A 17,183-nucleotide genomic window follows, 5' to 3' on the forward strand; every position below is an offset into this window, starting at 1 on the left:
GGGAAGAGTCCATTACTATAGAAGACTAATTAAATAACAACTACAGCTAATGACTTAATGATGATACGGCATTCTAACTTAGATATCTTAATAAATAAATTCACACTAGTGACTAGAGCGTCCTTAGTGAATAAGTATGACGACAGAACTTCAGTCTCCAGAAGCCTCCAGAAGAGTTATCGAGGTAACCTGCCCTGAGATCTCAACACAGGGAACAGTAACAACCTAATTTCTTTATTGAGGTTCATTTGAAAAAGCAAAATAGAATTTAAAATCAAAGATTTAACAAAGTTTTAATACAATGTTAACGTTATGTTATTACGTTATTATAACTATGGAGACCTAGTTTTTATTGACAACGAAAAGCTCTAATAGTAAAACAATTTATTTCAGAATTCAGACCCTTGCGCAGCGGGAACGAACTGTTGAACTGACAAGACACGATGTGAACCCTTTGTGAAGTGTTTGATGAGCTGAGGGCACTAAGGTGGGGTACAAAAAGCGGAGGAATATTCTTTTTGTTGACTTATTTATACAACACTTATTAAACAAAACTGTTCAATCAATATCCAATAAATATTAACATTATTAGGCTTACTGTATATCTTTTAAGCTGTTCTTTGTGATATACAAAAGCGAACTTCTTTATGTTCGTTTTTATCCTACTTTCAGCAACTACAATTACGGTACCTGGTACCTATTATTAATTTGAGTTGACCTACACTTAAGGGGGCAGGGGTGGTCTTCATGGAAATTTTCTCAAAATCGAGAAATTTTTTTGTTTCTGTTACAGGGGAGTGATATCTATCAGATGCTTTTAATCCGATAGAAAAATATTGTTCCTAGCCGAAATTATCGCCGGTAAAAAGTCAGCGCTTGTGTGTAATTGTATTGTGCAAGCGATTTTTAATCGCCTGCCCTGGAAATCAAGTCTACAAATCTATCTTCTCCTACATTTTTTCAGCAATCACCCTCAAACTTTCAGGATATGTTCTAAGGACCATTTAGAAGAGATTGTACAGACAAAATTTTGAGATAGGCCTTTAAACATTTTTAATTCGATTTTTAAAATCTTGGACCTGATTTTGACAATTTTTCGAGGTGGAGGAAGAGGAGGAGGAGGAGGGAGGAGGAAGAGGAGGAGGAGGAGGAGGAGGAGGATTGAAAATATAGGGTGAAATCCCCCCACCCCCCCCCCCCCCCCCCCCCCCCCGATAAACGTCACGAAATCGAGATTAAAGGATCTTATTAAATACCAGTATGTCCTTCTGGAAATTTTAATTTAACATGCATATTTAATTGAATAATATTTTTCTTACTTTACTTTACTTTTCTACATTCTATTAATATAACTAGTTAGTAGCTACTAGCTGTCTGCCTATTGGGGAAATATAATTATAAGTGAAATTTAAACCTCTTTTTTGATGAGTTCAAGTGGAACCTTGACGTCTGGGTTGAGGGTGACTTGTCGTTTCTTCTTGCTAACGAGATAGTACAAGGTCGCTAGAGAAACACACACCATCGTTGTGATGCCAGCTACAAGCTGAAAATGGATAATCAAATTGAAATGGTAAAAGTCATTTGAAATCATGACTAAGTGTATCTTAGGTAATCAATTTGCATATTTTATATACGAATCACACCCAATTTTAAAACGAAAGTGAAGTAATCAATTAATCAATAGATCATGTCAATGAATTGATAATAATTACTTACAAACATAAGCCTATGAATTGTGTCAATGTATCTCAATTGTGTGTCCATGTATGCTGATTGTGCAATGTTATGGATCAGAAATACATGATTGAAATGTGTAATCTTAAATTTCTGGATGTGGGACAGGGCCGGGCCTGCCTACAATAAACAATTTGATTGTCACATTTGTTTAATTAAGGCTGTGAAAAGTGGAGATGATGACTTCGGGCATTTAAAACATAATGTATGCTTCAATGTAAGTTTCAACGTGAAGTAATAGGTAATATATGTTCATAATGTAGTGTGCCTCAGCACAATCTCAACAATGGGGACTTGCTGGCTAGTAGTCTAAGGGCCAGTCAATATGTTGATTTAGCTTGATGGAGCTTGGTCGTTTACAAATTATGTGAATGCATGATAATGTATGATATATTTAACATATGACATGTATGCAAACAAATGAACTGACAAATCCAAAAGCAGAACTAATCTCACTTTTATATTAGGATCCATTGAAAACCTTTATTCACCTCAAACCTAATGGAATAATAATGTATCATGTATAATATGTCACTCGCGTCAGAACTTCACAAAAATCCCAGCGAACACAGCCATTGGTCAAACCCAGAACCCCGAAACCCATGCAAAATCCCATTGATTACAGAGGGTGTCGCACGCTACTCCCTCTCCCCCACTACCGTTGCCCTTCTAAGATCCCGCAGACATGCGACCCTGTCACCCAATCAGCGATTTTGTCACCCAATCAGTGATCTCATCAGGGGTTAAAGGATGAAAAAATGTTTAGAAAATTACAGACCAATACAGCTGGTATTATCAAGCTGCAGTTATTCCAAGATGATCCAGAGAAAAATCATAAAATAAGTAGTAAACACGAAGACAATATATGAAACAACACTCGATTTTCCAATTCCACAATCTTACACCAAATGCCTGATTGTTTTTTTTGTAACAAAAGTTAAATTTATTACCAATTATTCAATCAATACATATCATAAATTTTTGAATTTAAGTTTTAATACTTTCAACACTACTATATAACAAATAATTTGAGGTTTTTACTGCGTTTTAAACGACGACCAACAGCTTTTAGTGGGTTTATCAAGTACTTTTCAGCACTTACCACTATATTTATTTGGTTTGAGTTAAAGTAGAGAGGTCTCAAATCCTTTACAGCAATGGTTATCACTGATGTCTATGACAAGATGAAAAAGGAGTTAGAAACGTTAAACGACAGTTTAAAAGGTAAGAAGAAGTTGGATACTATAATTGCAGATTCCTTAGACTTACCCGCAGGGAATAACAAGCCAGATATGTTTGAAGTTATAAAGGAACTATACAGTTTCAGTAAGAGGGCCGTGTCACTACTGAAGACCAAGTCTATACTAGACACACCTGCACCACAGGAAGGGACAGCTACCGAGGCACTGGATATAGTGAGAAAGGAGCTAGCACAATTTAGACAAATTCTCATTGAGCACAATAAAGGTGGTCCAGATATTATACCTGAGATTAAGACCAATCTCGGACCCAGTGAGACTCATACTTTAACTCTGGAAGGGCAGAATGAGGCAGATAAGATAACAGAAGAACTCTGGTCCTCAAAGGTGAAGAAACATGTTGCATCAATACTGCCCAGCATCCCTATTAAGGGGGTCTCAGGTGTCAAAGAAGGCACAGCAAGGTTAATATTCAAGAACAAGGAACTTATGGAGAAAGCTAAAGATGCTCTTAGTGTGGACTACAAAGTGTCTGCAAAATCTCACACCGTGACAATGCTTGAACCTAAGCTTACTATGTATGATCTCAAGGGAGATTTTGAGTCATCTGAAGAATTGCGCCAGAGCATCCTTGATAAGAACAGTTCCATTAAGAGTTTAGTTGAAGATGAGAACAACACTTTCAAGGTTATTTTCCTGGAGAAAAACAAGACCTGGGCATGCCTACAAGTGTCAGTGAAAATCAGGCAGTCTATAAGGGAGTCAGGTGACTGTGTACACGCTGATCTTGGACAGTATAAAGTTAAGGATAGGTATCATGTAATCCAGTGCTTTGACTGTCAGAGCTTCGGACACATGAGTGGCAGTGATTACTGTAAGTGTAAGAAGTATAATGCCGACCCAGTGTGCTTCTACTGTGCAGGTGCCCACAAATCGAAAGATTGTGAGAAGAAAACGGCGGGCCAAAGATCCCAGTGACATAAATTTAAAAAGGGACTAGGAATCCAGTCTGGAAAGAAAAAACGGCTACCATATATTTTTAAAACGACTACCATAAATTTTTCGGCCGCTCCGCGGCCGGATAACGATTTCATTTTACTTTGCTAGTTGTATTACAGAGGTTTAGTTATTCATTAGTATAGTTATTCATAATTGCCAAAAGATTGTGAAAAAATTCCTTTCCGGGTCTCGAACTCGCGATCTGCTAGTCAAAGAAAACAAGAAAACAACAATTTTATTTAGTATCAGTTAAAGCAGACAAAAACATATTTTATAAATATAACTAGTGCAAACTTTAGACCATATATATTAGGGGACTTGGAGTAGCAAGAGAGTGACCAGAAAGTATATGTATACTTTTACCAAAAATACGTCGAAATGAATCCAGGGTGATACAGGATCTGAGAGTGCAGACCATAAAGTTTACGCACCCACCCTTGCCTCCTGAATTCTTGGTTGGAAAGACAATTATGCAAAATTGGTCGTTTATACTCCAAGTCCCTTTGTTAATAGAAGTAGTATTATTTATGTCTGGTGTTAGCTTCATTCAATAATAACAATATCAATATAATCAATATTAATATCAATATCAGACTAAACTATCAAATAAATAAATTATCAAATATCAATTATTAATTCACTCTGATTAAAAAGTTATAAATATCTAATATTTAAGAATTACAACTACAAGTTGTTAAAAACGCCCAAAATAGATCTGAGATATTTTCAGTCTGTAGTACAATAATGATAGCAATAGTTTAAATTATGTTATGTGCCGCTGCAATTAGATTAAATTACTGTAACTTAAAATTGTTTGGAGTCCAAGTCTCTTTTAAGTCAGCAGCCTGTGATTGTATTAATAGTGCTTTCGTTCTCAATTTTATCAAGTTAATGGAAGTTTCTAGACAATTGCTTGAAGTTAAAATTTTTTTATGAACAGTGTTCCAAAGCTTGGCTGCATTAAACAAAAAGGTATTTGATTTATTTAGAAGAATAACTGTTAGACTCGTTGCACGGTTTGAAATGTTGATAGCCTCATAAAGGGAGTATGGGCAGTGGTACTTGATAATCTTAGAGAATTCTAAAATACAGTGATATTTGTACAAGTTTTGAGCCGTAAGAATTTTTAACCTATTAAAAATGGGTTTCGTATGCTCCTTTTCAAAATGTTTATGGCCTAGTATTTGCATGCCATATGGTCTAGTTCTTGCACATGTTGATTGTTTATCTAGATATGAGTCGAGATCACCAAAAAGGATTCTTATACAGTGCTTCTGTGTGATAAAAAGACTATCATTTGACCGTTCTTTGAGGACAACTCCCCAAACACTTATACCATAACTTAGATGTGATTCAAATAGAGCATTATATATTTTTAAATATAGTTCAGCAGGTATCGAGTGCCGAATTCTACAGATTGCACCAGTCATGGACCTCAGTTTTTTACGGATGTAGTGCATGTGGGCAGACCAGTTTAGCTTACTATCTATAACAACACCTAAAATTTGGTATCCTTGACTTTAGTGATAACCTTACCATTGATGAATATTGATCTAGATTCATCTAGCAGGGTAGCAAATGGTCTAGTCCGTGCACAAGTGTCATCATATTCAGAGGCAGGTTTAAAATGGATGTAGCAGCATTTTGACATGTTGATATGAAGTAGATTACATTTCATATAAATCGAGACATGTTTAAGCACTAAGTTGGCTTTTTTGTATGTTGCTTCTCTAGACGGTCCTGATATGAAGATATTAGTGTCATCAGCATAAAGTACAAATTTCACTTCACTGTCTGAAAAACAGTTTACTATATCGTTCATATACAGTAGGAAGAGTAATGGCCCTAGAATTGACCCTTGAGGAACCCCGAATTCCACATCCATTGTTTCTGATGGTACATCGTTATACATCACATACTGCTTTCTGTTAGTCAAGTAGCTTTTTAGTAAAGTTAGTGCTGTGCCCCTAATACCATAGGAATTTAGCTTGCTTAGAAGAATATTGTGATCAAGGGTGTCAAAGGCTTTGCTCAAGTCAATGAATATGCCTAGGACATGTTTATTGCTAGCCAGGGACTTTGTAACAGAGTCTATAGATTTGTGTAGAGCATGGGCGGTAGAATGGCCTTTTCTAAATCCAAACTGCGAGTCTGTTAGTACACCTTTAGATGTGAAGAAATTATAGAGCCGTTTGTAAATGACCTTCTCGAAAATTTTTCCAAATAAAGGTAATATTGATACAGGCCGATAATTTTCAATACATTCCTTATTGTCTTTCTTGTAAATAGGAATAACTTTACCAGTTTTAAAAATACTTGGGAATGTTCCACTTTGTATACATATGTTGTAAAGCCTAGCCAAGGTACCAGCGATGAGCTTTGCCGATTTTTTTACAACGATTATAGGTATGTCACTTGCCTTGCCATTTTGAAAATCTCTGATGACCTCGATAATCTCATCTTCATTAGTTTCTTCTAGGTATATGGAGTCAGACACTGAATTAGACATGAATTGAGCAAATGATTCTACTGGTTCCAGAGAAATACTATTGTTCGACAATACATTTCTATTGAGATTGCTTGCAAGAGATGTAAAGTATTCACAAAATTTGTTAGCAATTATTCGTCTGCAAGTAATTCTCTGGCCATCTATGACAAAATCGTCCTTACATCTAGACATATTCTTACCACGGAGTTCATTGATAACTTCCCAGGTCTTTTTTGAGTTCATGCTGTACTTCTCGAATTTTCTAGTATAGCACATAGCTTTTGCCATATTTATTGAGTTTTTGAGAAACTTGTCGAATTCCTTGTAGCAGATGTGCTTGTTTTGATCCCCGTCAGGTAGTTTTAATGTACAAGTCTTCTTCCATTCGAAATACAACCTAGCTTTCTTGTCTATGGAATTAATTAGCCCCTGGGTAATCCAAGGGTTAGTTATGCTGTTGCGTTTAGTGGTTCTAGGAGTAAGAAGTTTGCAAGACAAATCTATCTTTTCTTGAAATAACTGCATGAAAGAGTCAAATGTGTCACAGCTGTGCTGGAACCTATCTATATCGTTTTCTATTTCAAGACAGAGCTTCTCTAGGTTAGCATTACTATAGTCGTAGTGTATGGTAATTTTGTCTGGTGAATCAGGTTTAGGCACAGAGTTAGGGGGAAGCTCAACAAGAGTGAATACAGGGTGATGGTGGGAGATATTATCAGATATCACACCAGAAATAAGGGATTGGTCTACTACATTGGTGTGGATATTGTCAATACAAGTCCTGGAACAGCCAGGCATTTGGTGTGTTGGTACTGATATGGTTGGTGTGAAGCCGTTGTTGAATATTATTTCTTGGAATTTGTCCTCTGATGGAGATGGGTCTTTCAAAATGTTGACATTGAAATCACCAAGAATGTATACTTTTTTGCCATTCAATTTTGAGAGAATACGTTCATATGCTTCGTTGAACAGTTCAAGTGATGCGTTCGGGGGACGGTAGATAACCCCTACAACAGTTGGGTCTTGCAAGCTAGTGATAGATACAAATAGTGATTCTATGTGTTCATTACAGAGAGATAAGCCAGTAATCTTGTTAAAGTTAAGGGAATCGTGCAGGTAAAGACACACTCCTGACCCTTTACTCTTGAACTGGTTTTTCTTTTGACAAAAGTAACGTGATTGGTAACAGGAGGAGTATCCGTTAAGCTGATACAGGGCTCCATTTTCGGGATTGGTGTTTGTTTCTGCAAGGCCGATAACAGAGAATTTGTGGTCGATACAAGACAGCTCAACTGCAAAGTTGTCAAAGTTGGATGCATTTCCATCAATGTTAAGAAATAATTTGGACAAATATTTAACTGAATTTTTAGGTAGGATGGTGGCATTCAACTCTTTTATGGAGAATGTTTTGCAATTTTCAAGAACCTTTGAGCTATTGTAGATAGATTCTATATAATTGACTGGCTCATCATCAATGAGGCCATTGTTTGCAAAGTGGGGAGCTTGGTAGAAAGGGTTGTACCGAACAATATCATTGGCATCAGTGCATATTTTGCAGTATGTTCCATCTCGAAATTTGACTATGTTATCATCAGTTTTGCATTTTTTGTGCATTATTTTGTCACACATCTGACAAATTATGAATGGATGTCCAGCACGCACAGGTCTATTGCAGCAGCAGCAAATTTCGCATATTAGTTTGACTATCATGACTGAAGTACAGATCTACGGGGACGTGGGGAAAATCTATTTTGGGCCTTGGCAACAGCACTGAACAACCTCCCATCAACGGGGCTACCTAGGATCTTATGGGCAATTGCCCGGGAGAGTTTAAAGATACCGTTTGATCCAAGGTGGATTGGGTCATCCGGCTTCTTGTATCTACAGAACTGCTTGTTCAGTAGACCCTCTTCATCGACAAAACTATCAAAATCTAAAGTTCCTATCCTAGTGTTAGTATTACAGTAACCAAATAATAAACTATTAAATTCCATGGCTCTGTCATTCAGCCAGGAGGACCTAGTTGGTAGGATGGGTGAGACTATAACTTTAGAATATGGACACAAATCACAAATATTCTTGAGCTTCTTCGTCAGCTCATCAGCCCAATGTTTAACATCACCCCCTCCCCTTTTAATATTATTTACACCACAGTGTACTACAACGTTCTTGTATCCTACACAAATAGCAGGGTCTAACTGATCTATTGTGAAACATTCAACTCTTTTTCCAGGCAGTTTGTGACCAAATGTCCCTTTCCCTGCACCAAACCGGAGGAACCGGGTGTTTGAGTCACCAATAATCAATGTTGCATTGGTGCTGTTGCTAACATAACGGAACGTTATACTGAATCTTATGTCCCTCTTCTCAGTGCTCTTATCTATTCTGTGGTCCCAGAGGAACTGGGACTGCTTGCTCATGATATAAAGACTGCGTCCCTCTATCGTCTCAATGACTTCCCCATTTGTTGAGCCTTTCATTGAGAACTTAACCGAGCACTGGCTTCCTAAGGATACTGTGAAAATCGAACTGTCATGCACAAGCGAGTTCTCGTTGTCCGAGTGTTTGGGGAGAAAGCTGCTCTCATCATTGTACCGGTTGATCAAGCATTGATTAATAACTGTACCAGGGCAATGCTTCTTTATTCTTGAGGCAAGTTCAACAAGAACATCGGGGAGGTCTTCTGATTTGGGCTTAGCAGCTTTTGCCCCAGGGTAATCATATGGTTCTCCAAAGCTTATAACTCCATGCCCATTTTCTGAGTTACAGTCAAAAGCATCTTTCTGTTGATCAAGGAAATTTAAGAGCTCAGAGTTCAAGGTGGTATCAATGAATTCTGGTACATAAGACATAATGTGCTTGGACTTAGGTTCGTCTGCACTTGAAGGCTTCTGTGCATCCAGTAGGAGTTGTTCATGGTCTGATTCGCAGGCTGCTGGTGACCCTATGTTAAAAGGAGGTAAGGCCAGGTCAGGAGTGGACACGTTGGAAGACCTACTGTTTTTGAAACAGTTAATATCAAGTTTAAGTTCAGCAAGCTTGGAGTTGATGGAGTCAAGAGTCCTAAGATGGCTATCGTTGTCTTTCAAGCTTTTGATGGATATTTGGATGGCTTCTAAAGACTTGTGTATAGAGCTTCCGTCAGAGATAGTATGACCCATTGGAATGCTGGAGGGAGCTGACAAGTATGACGGGGACTTAACGTCGTGGTCACATTTCTTGCCACTAACAACAGCACAAACATTTTCAGCAAGGCCAAGCAAGGATAGGAGACCCTCTGCCAGGGTGACTTTATTAAGAGAGGAACAACCCTTAACCATAGATGGCGTTATGATTCCAAAGTTGTTCACTTCAACTTTCAAAAGGTTAGAAATGTTGAGCTTGATGATATCTATCTCTGAGCGCAGGCTCTGCGAATGAGTTAACAAAAAGTTGTCGAAGGGGGCAGACCCATTTGAAAAGAAACTAATAAGGCTGCTACAGTTTTTATTTTCCTCTGATTCATGAAGTATTTTGTCGACGTCGTTCAGTACTTCATCAATATCGGCAATGATATTTATAGTGGGTGTAGTCTGGTCCGGAACCGTAGCGGGTGTAGTCTGGTCCGGAACAGGTTGTGGACTCTCACACTTTTCTGGGTGAGTGTCGTTGGATGTATCAATCATGGCGTAGAAGCGTTGAGGGTACCAGACAGACCAGGGGGCACCTTCACGTCCAACCAGCACACTCCCTGAAAAGAAAGAAGAGCAGATAGCAGTTTCGAATGTTCTGTATTGGAAGAAAAAATCCAGTTTACAACAATGAAAGTGTAAACGGGATTAGTCAAAATGATTCAAAAGATTGAAAAATTGAACAGACTGACGGACTACGACACATGGGACAAAAGAGTGAGTGAGTATGAAAAATATGAGGTGGTTGGACTGGCAAGCCCTATCATTGAATCAGAATACATTACATATATAATCCATAGGCCACATAATATGTCAGCCTGTTCTTGGAGCACAGCCCCAAAAGTTATCAGAAGTGATGTTCAAGTTTAAAGTTTAAAATTCTTTCAACACTATCTACACATTAATCAGGGTTGTCCAATTGTCCAATTGTGGATTGTGGTGTGAATGGAGTTATACATTGCCAAACAGAAACATTATTCACTACAACTACTTAACTTCTTAACAGGTTAAGAGTGCCAGTCTTCTGTTTCAGCACCCCCTGGACCATCATAGTACCCCCGATGCAGTTGACTTTAGCAAGCCATGGACATATTGGACATCCTCAAATTATTTGTTATATAGTAGTGTTGAAAGTATTAAAACTCAAAAGTACCGACGGATTAACCGACTAGGATACGATTCCATGTAAGCTATAGTAATATTTACATATAGGTCTTCGCGCGTTCCTGCAACTACCATACTACCATACTACCAAACAGTCCATACTACCATACTGGTAGTAGGAAAATCTTGGATCCTGACAGAAATATCTTGGATTATTTGGTAACGCGCAAGTTAAGCGCAAGAACTAGGATCCTGACAGGAATCTGGCATTTGCGCTCGATTCGAACATCTTCTCAGATAAATATAGAATTAAAGTACAGTGCGCGGCGTTACAGTGTGTAACAACCGAGAGCGACTATTTTAAAGTTGATTTAATAATTTTGTTGACAAAAATTAGTCGGCGTGGCTATGGAAATTAATATGGCTAGGAATTAGATTCTTAGATTCCTCACTTTATGTCACTGGGCCAAAGATCTAGTATCAAGTGTACGAACTGTAGCAACAGTAAAGACAAGAATGTCAAAGATAAATGCAAGACACATTCTGCAGCTGACAGATTATGCCCATCTTATGTGAGAGAGCAGAGTTATATCATGGCCAGAACGAGCGGATGTGAAACATCAAAAAACTCTTATCTCCAGTGGGCAAAGATTCGACAAAGAGAGCTTGGGATAAACTAGTCTTGGCCACGTTTAATGTTAATCGTCTAGTGAACAAGACAGTAGAGGTTCTTGAGCATCTAACTGATGAGGGGGTTGATATCTGTTTTCTTCAGGAGACTTTTCTTAAGGAAGCAGATACCGCAAAGCTACAAGAGATACGAGATTATGGTTGGGGTATTTTATCCAACCCAAGGAAGCATCGTAGTGGTGGAGGAATAGGTATGATTTTCAATAAGAACCTTAAGTTGAAAAGCAACGGTAGAGTCAAGAAGTACAAGTCTTACCAAGTCATGGAAGTTGTACTTGAAACAAATAGTGGGATAATCAGACTTATTGATGTGTATAGACCGCCTTACACCAAAAAGGCCAGGTACACTGAGTGCCACTTCTTGGAAGAATTCAGTGAATACCTGTGTGATTTGTCCGGTAAGCCAGGAACCCCGGTGATTGCAGGGGATTTTAATTTACATGTTGAAAGACCTAAAGATCTTTACCCCGCAAAGTTTCTTTCCCTTCTTGATCAGCTTGGTTTCATCCAATGTGTACCACTAGAAAGAACTCACAACCAAGGAGGAACTCTTGACCTCGTGATAACGACCAAAGTCTTCAAAGACTCTATAACTTCTATCAACATTGTGGAATCTGGGACTAGATCAGATCATTTTCTTGTTAAATTTGTAGTGTCTGTGAGCCTGAAAACCTCTTTGAATGATACTAGGGTGATGAACTACCGTGATTTTAAACGTATTGTGGTTGAGGATTTCAAAGCAGATATTTTGGTTTCTGATCTCTGTAAAAGAGATGCTTGGTGCTCTGAGAGTCTTGATGAGACAGTTAAGATGTACAATAGTATTCTATTGGAACTTATGGACAAGCATTGTCCTGTTATCAGTAAGGAGATGAAGAGTGAAGACAAAGGTAAACCTTGGATGGATCAGGATCTGAAAGTTTTACAGAGGCAGAGGAGAGCAGCTGAGAGAGCCTGGAGGAAAGGCAAGGGACAGAAGGATATTTTTGTCAACCTCAGGAACAAATATATTGTCATTGAGCGACAGAAGAGGATTACTTACAATAGAAAAGCCCTCTTAGCCTCTGCGGGAGATACGAAGGCTCTGTACAAGAAAGTTTATAGACTCACGGGTGAAACTACCCAAGAAAGGCCACATGGTAATGACACTAAAAAACTTGCAGAAAGTTTTAAAGTTTTCTTTGCTGATAAAGTGAATGATATCAGACTTGGGATAGAAGAAGAAGGAAGTCATATCGGAGGGAACTTCGTCAGAGAATCTTGAAAGCACCTATTCAGGGCCATCATTTGATAAATTTCACTCCATCACTAGGCAGCACCTGTTACACACCATTTCTAAGATGTCTAACAAGTTTTGTAGTCTTGACCCTATTCCAACTTTCATGTTGAAGAAATGCTCTCAGGAGTTGGCACCGATCCTCCTGCACATAATAAACGGTTCTATGTTGCAAGGTGTGTTTCCAGCCGAGATGAAGACTGCACTGGTCAAGCCCACTATCAAGAAGAAGAATGCTGATCCAGATATTCTGAAGAATTATAGACCAGTCTCAAATCTTGCAGTTATGTCTAAACTGATTGAAAAAATTGTACTTGAGCAGTTGAACAATCACTTACATTTGAACAATCTGCATTGCCCAGTTCAGTCTGGATACAGAGCGAACCACAGTTGTGAAACCCTGATGGTCAGGATGGCAGACGATATTCTTAAGGAAGTGCAGAAGAACAACATTGTGATTGTAGTCCTACTTGATCTCTCTGCTGCTTTCGACACGATTGATCATACAATCCTTCTTAAGAAGCTGGCAAAAGATTTTGGTATTAAGGACTCTGCATTGAAATGGTTTAGTTCATACCTCTCAGGCAGGTTTTTCAAGGTTAAGTTAGATGACTCATTATCTGACTTCCTGTGTCTGTTGTTTGGGGTACCCCAGGGCTCTCTATTGGGACCTACCCTGTTCATCTTATACATTAAGCTGCTCCAGGAAATAGCTAGAAAGTATGGTCTCGATATACAGCTTTATGCAGATGACTCACAACTTTATATAGCTTTCCACCCGATGAGACCCATGGAGCTGCAGAATGTCACTAGTAGGATCAACGACTGTCTGTCTGAAATCAAAGTATGGATGGTTAATAATTTCATGAAACTGAATGAGAGCAAGACAGAATTGTTAGTCATTGGAAAGCCTTTGGTACTGAAGAAGTTTGACCTTGAAATAACAATAAAGTTTGGTGACACCATCATTACACCAACTGTATGTAAAAATGATACCTGGAAGAGTCTTGGAGTGTTACTAGATGAATCTCTCAACATGGAAAGGCAGATAAACAACGTTAGGAAGAACTGTTGCTGGACAATGAATAATCTAAGAACTATCAGAAAGTATCTAGATGAGAGAGTTAAGCTCATGCTGGTCAAACAACTGATCATATTAAAGCTGGACTATTGTAATGCCCTTTACATGAATCTTTCAAAGACTAGAGTGAAGAAGCTGCAATCTGTTCTAAATGCAGGGATACGTTTCATTTACGACATCTATGACAGAAATACTGACTTGTCTCCTTTCTACAAGAAAGCTCATATCCTCCCTGTTGAAAAGAGGATATTTTTCAAAGTGTGCCTCATCTGTTTCAAAGTGGCCCATGGATTGGCACCAATGTACCTCCAAGAGTTGGTTCAAATGAACAGAGATGATAAGGCTGTCAAAGAAACCAGAACAAAAACAGCATGCAACCTTCTTATGAAGATACCTAAGTTCTCTAAATTGAAGGCAACTAGCAGACGGTTCAGCAACTATGCACCTGAATCATGGAATTCTCTCCCTCTTAATGTCCGTAACATCGACAATATTGTCTCTTTTAAGGGTAAGTTAAAGAACTATTTGTATGATCAGCTATAGCCTGGTTAAGCTATTTTTTGTGGCTTCTAGTCTTTTTTGTGTTATTTTTTGTTTTCCGAGTATCCACTTCTTGTTTTTCTGGTTTTTATCGGTGTGTCAATAAAATCAATTATGTAATATGTATACTTTAACCATTTTTTGCGACAGTTAATCTGATATTATCTCTTTAACATTATTTAGTATTTTTTGATTTATGAGACCCGTGTTTTGTTTTTAACTTTCTGCTCCGAGGAGGAGAGAAAGTTATTTGAGGAGAGCCGCTCAGACATGGGCACCGTATTGTGTAAATTATTTAGTTATCTTTATACAATATCTTTGTCGCATAGTAGCGGGGTAGTAAATACAGTGTTTCGTTTCGTTTCGTTTCGTATAAAATGCCACAACATCATAGTTAGGGTAAAAGATTATAATTAAATTATAAAATTAAGAAGATTGACATTCCTATGATTCCTTCCTATGATTCCTATAAGTATATTATGTTACTTTTGAAGTGTTTTCTGGTGGTTTATTGTTAATCATAGTGTGGTATATATCAATAAATCTTCCTATGATTACTATATGATATATTTAAAGTTTTAATTTTTCCTAAATAGATTTGTTTTTGAGATGATTTAGTTGTTTGTTGCTGGATGTTTTCACCTCACCCTTTAGAACCGCTCTGACATGGTTAGTACCTGGCACTTGTGTCAGTTTTTTTTTTTTTTTTTTTTTTGGTCGAGGGCGCTCACTCTACCTCCCCGGATTAGCAGGGAGGGTACGTCCGCCTTGTTGCTAACCATATGGGCGGTATACAAGCACATTATTTCATTTCATTTCATTTCATTTCATGATCTATTTGACAACAAATTTATTTTGTTTTTGGTAAATGTGTGCTGACTCTACCACCTATGTATTTTACCTAATATTTAGTGTATTACAGGTAGACATTGACTTAGGTAGGTATTTTTCTCTTACGGTAGATATTAAGAATTTGGTAAATTTCTTAATTGTATGACAATTTCCATTATTGAGACGTTTTTAATAATTAATTTAAGAGGGTCTTTTTTATAGGACTGGTTCACAGTGTGAACAGATTCCAGATTTATATATTTTTAAAATGATATTTAATAAATGATTAAAAGAACCAATTTTAAAGTTGCCATACTAAATAAATAATAATAAAATTTGGTAGCTTAAACACAAACTCTAAGCCCAGTGGATAAACCACAAAACGTATGCTCTATTGTGTGAAACAAAGATACTAGATCAAGATAACTATCAAGGAGTGTATGCATAGGACATAAAAAGTTTTGGAACGAAGATGACATGCTTATGAAGCGAGCTAACAGTCTAATTGCTAATAAGTTCAAAAAGATCATGACATTAGGTTGCATCCTAAACAGTTTAAGCAAATAACATAAAGTTATACTGTCAATTAATCGCTCATGCCATAACTTTTCTTAAACAGGTGAGTTTTTAATAATGTTTTGAACAGATCAACATCAGAACAAGTCTTAATTCCAATTGGTAGTTGGTTCCAGATTTTCGGAGCAACAGTCTGAAACGCTCTTGGGTCCAAAAAGCTCTTAAGTCCAAAAAGCTCTTGGGTCCAAAAAGCCTTTAGGTCCAAAAATATACCTATTATGCTCACTTAAAAACAACTCTAAATCAGTAGGCTGTCACTCTATTAATGCACCACACCGCTACCTCCACTGCACTAAAAGTTATACAATGAATTTTACAATCCTAATTTTGTATCGTGATGGAGACCGGTGTCCATACAAAACATTTACTAGGTTGCCGTATGATGTGAGCGAACAGCACGCACACTCCTTTGCCCCGTCAACCTATATCTAATCTATTTAAAGAGTGACCACCATACTACACATTGAATTAGGATTCCTTTAAATATCAAATTGATTTATTGTAAACTTGTTTACATTGTAATAAATGGCATAAAATTGAATTTTTGTTTAACTGAATTTTTGTTTAACTGACTTCAAATTTAAAATTTTAGCAAATGCTATCTAATCTTTAAACATTTGGTTACAGTTTGTGGCAGTACTGGCAAGACGTACTGGATGGTCCCCTGGGGACCACAATGTAATCAGTACAGGCCAAATGTATCTATGTAGAGTAATTTATTTATTTCGGAGCTATGGTTACATGATATAGCTGGTGGTCATATTTAAAGGTCATTTCATCCTTGTATGCTAATTATCCATCCAAATGCATTGTGATGTGAATAAATCTTCTACAATATACAAGGCTTAACCATGAATTTTTTAAACCACAGAAACTGTGGCACTTTACCTGAGGACCCCAGGCTATTATGTTTATAAACATAGCCTGGCGTCATTAAACCCTTTAAAACGCGCAAGTAAGCGAGTTTATGCGATTTTACAATCAAATAATCAGATTTTATAATCTAACTCAGCGCGCAGCTCTTGTAGCTTATACGTTACTTTTTTCCAATTGGTAGTTGGAGTGCACGTGATTTTTTGCGCGGCTGTGATTGGTTCTAAATGATCACGTGAATGCTGGTCATGTGCGCTCTAATATAACATCCAATTAGCATCCGCACTTTTTCAGGGCGATGGAGCTCACAGGGGGGCTGAAACCAAGTTTTTGATCAAACGCTGCTATTTATAGTAAAACTTCGCCAAAAAAAACATAAATCAAAACAAACTTGCATCATGCGTTAAATAATTAACGATGCAATTGGCAATGTCAATTCATTTCGTTGGAGGACTTCGCCGCTTCGACGCGCCGCGCAAACTAGCATTCTTGCTTCGCATCGTCGATCGTTGCTCTGCTAACTGCTTCGCAGAGCAACGATCTCGACGGATTGACATCGTCAATCAATTCATTTCGTCGATCTAGTCGTTGCGATAAGCATAATTGAGTGCGCGGCGCGGCA

The 17,183-nt window shown here is 37.7% G+C and overlaps 2 protein-coding genes and 1 long non-coding RNA gene across 5 annotated transcripts in view; 1 reads left to right on the forward strand and 2 right to left on the reverse strand.

Moving 5' to 3' along the window:
* The window catches only part of LOC134814247 (NADH-cytochrome b5 reductase 3-like), a 47,380-nt gene extending 45,146 nt beyond the window's left edge, over nt 1-2,234 (reverse strand). For 2 of the 3 annotated variants that reach the window (XM_063822328.1, XM_063822330.1), the window contains exons 1-2: nt 1,717-1,765; nt 1,415-1,543 (exon numbers count right to left, since the gene is read on the reverse strand). In XM_063822328.1, coding sequence (XP_063678398.1) covers nt 1,415-1,543; nt 1,717-1,764 — 177 coding nt within the window. In that variant the 5' untranslated portion in view covers nt 1,765. Of the gene's footprint in view, nt 1-1,414; nt 1,544-1,716; nt 1,766-2,190 lie in introns of those variants that run through there. The other variant, XM_063822329.1, reaches the window with a different exon arrangement.
* LOC134814246 (acetyl-CoA acetyltransferase, mitochondrial-like) overlaps nt 1-10,729 on the reverse strand; it is a 77,153-nt gene extending 66,424 nt beyond the window's left edge. Inside the window, exon 1 of the mRNA XM_063822326.1 lies at nt 10,692-10,729. The gene's annotated coding sequence lies outside the window, so the exon portion shown is untranslated. The remainder of the gene's footprint in view (nt 1-10,691) is intronic.
* The window catches only part of LOC134814251 (uncharacterized), a 46,777-nt gene continuing 32,329 nt past the window's right edge, over nt 2,736-17,183 (forward strand). Inside the window, exon 1 of the long non-coding RNA XR_010160130.1 lies at nt 2,736-2,767. This is a non-coding gene — a long non-coding RNA (uncharacterized LOC134814251). The remainder of the gene's footprint in view (nt 2,768-17,183) is intronic.

The sequence above is a fragment of the Bolinopsis microptera genome, chromosome 4, assembly GCF_026151205.1.
Source record: "Bolinopsis microptera isolate Bmic1 chromosome 4, MBARI_Bmic_1.0, whole genome shotgun sequence".
In the NCBI taxonomy this organism is placed as follows: Eukaryota; Metazoa; Ctenophora; class Tentaculata; order Lobata; family Bolinopsidae; genus Bolinopsis; species Bolinopsis microptera.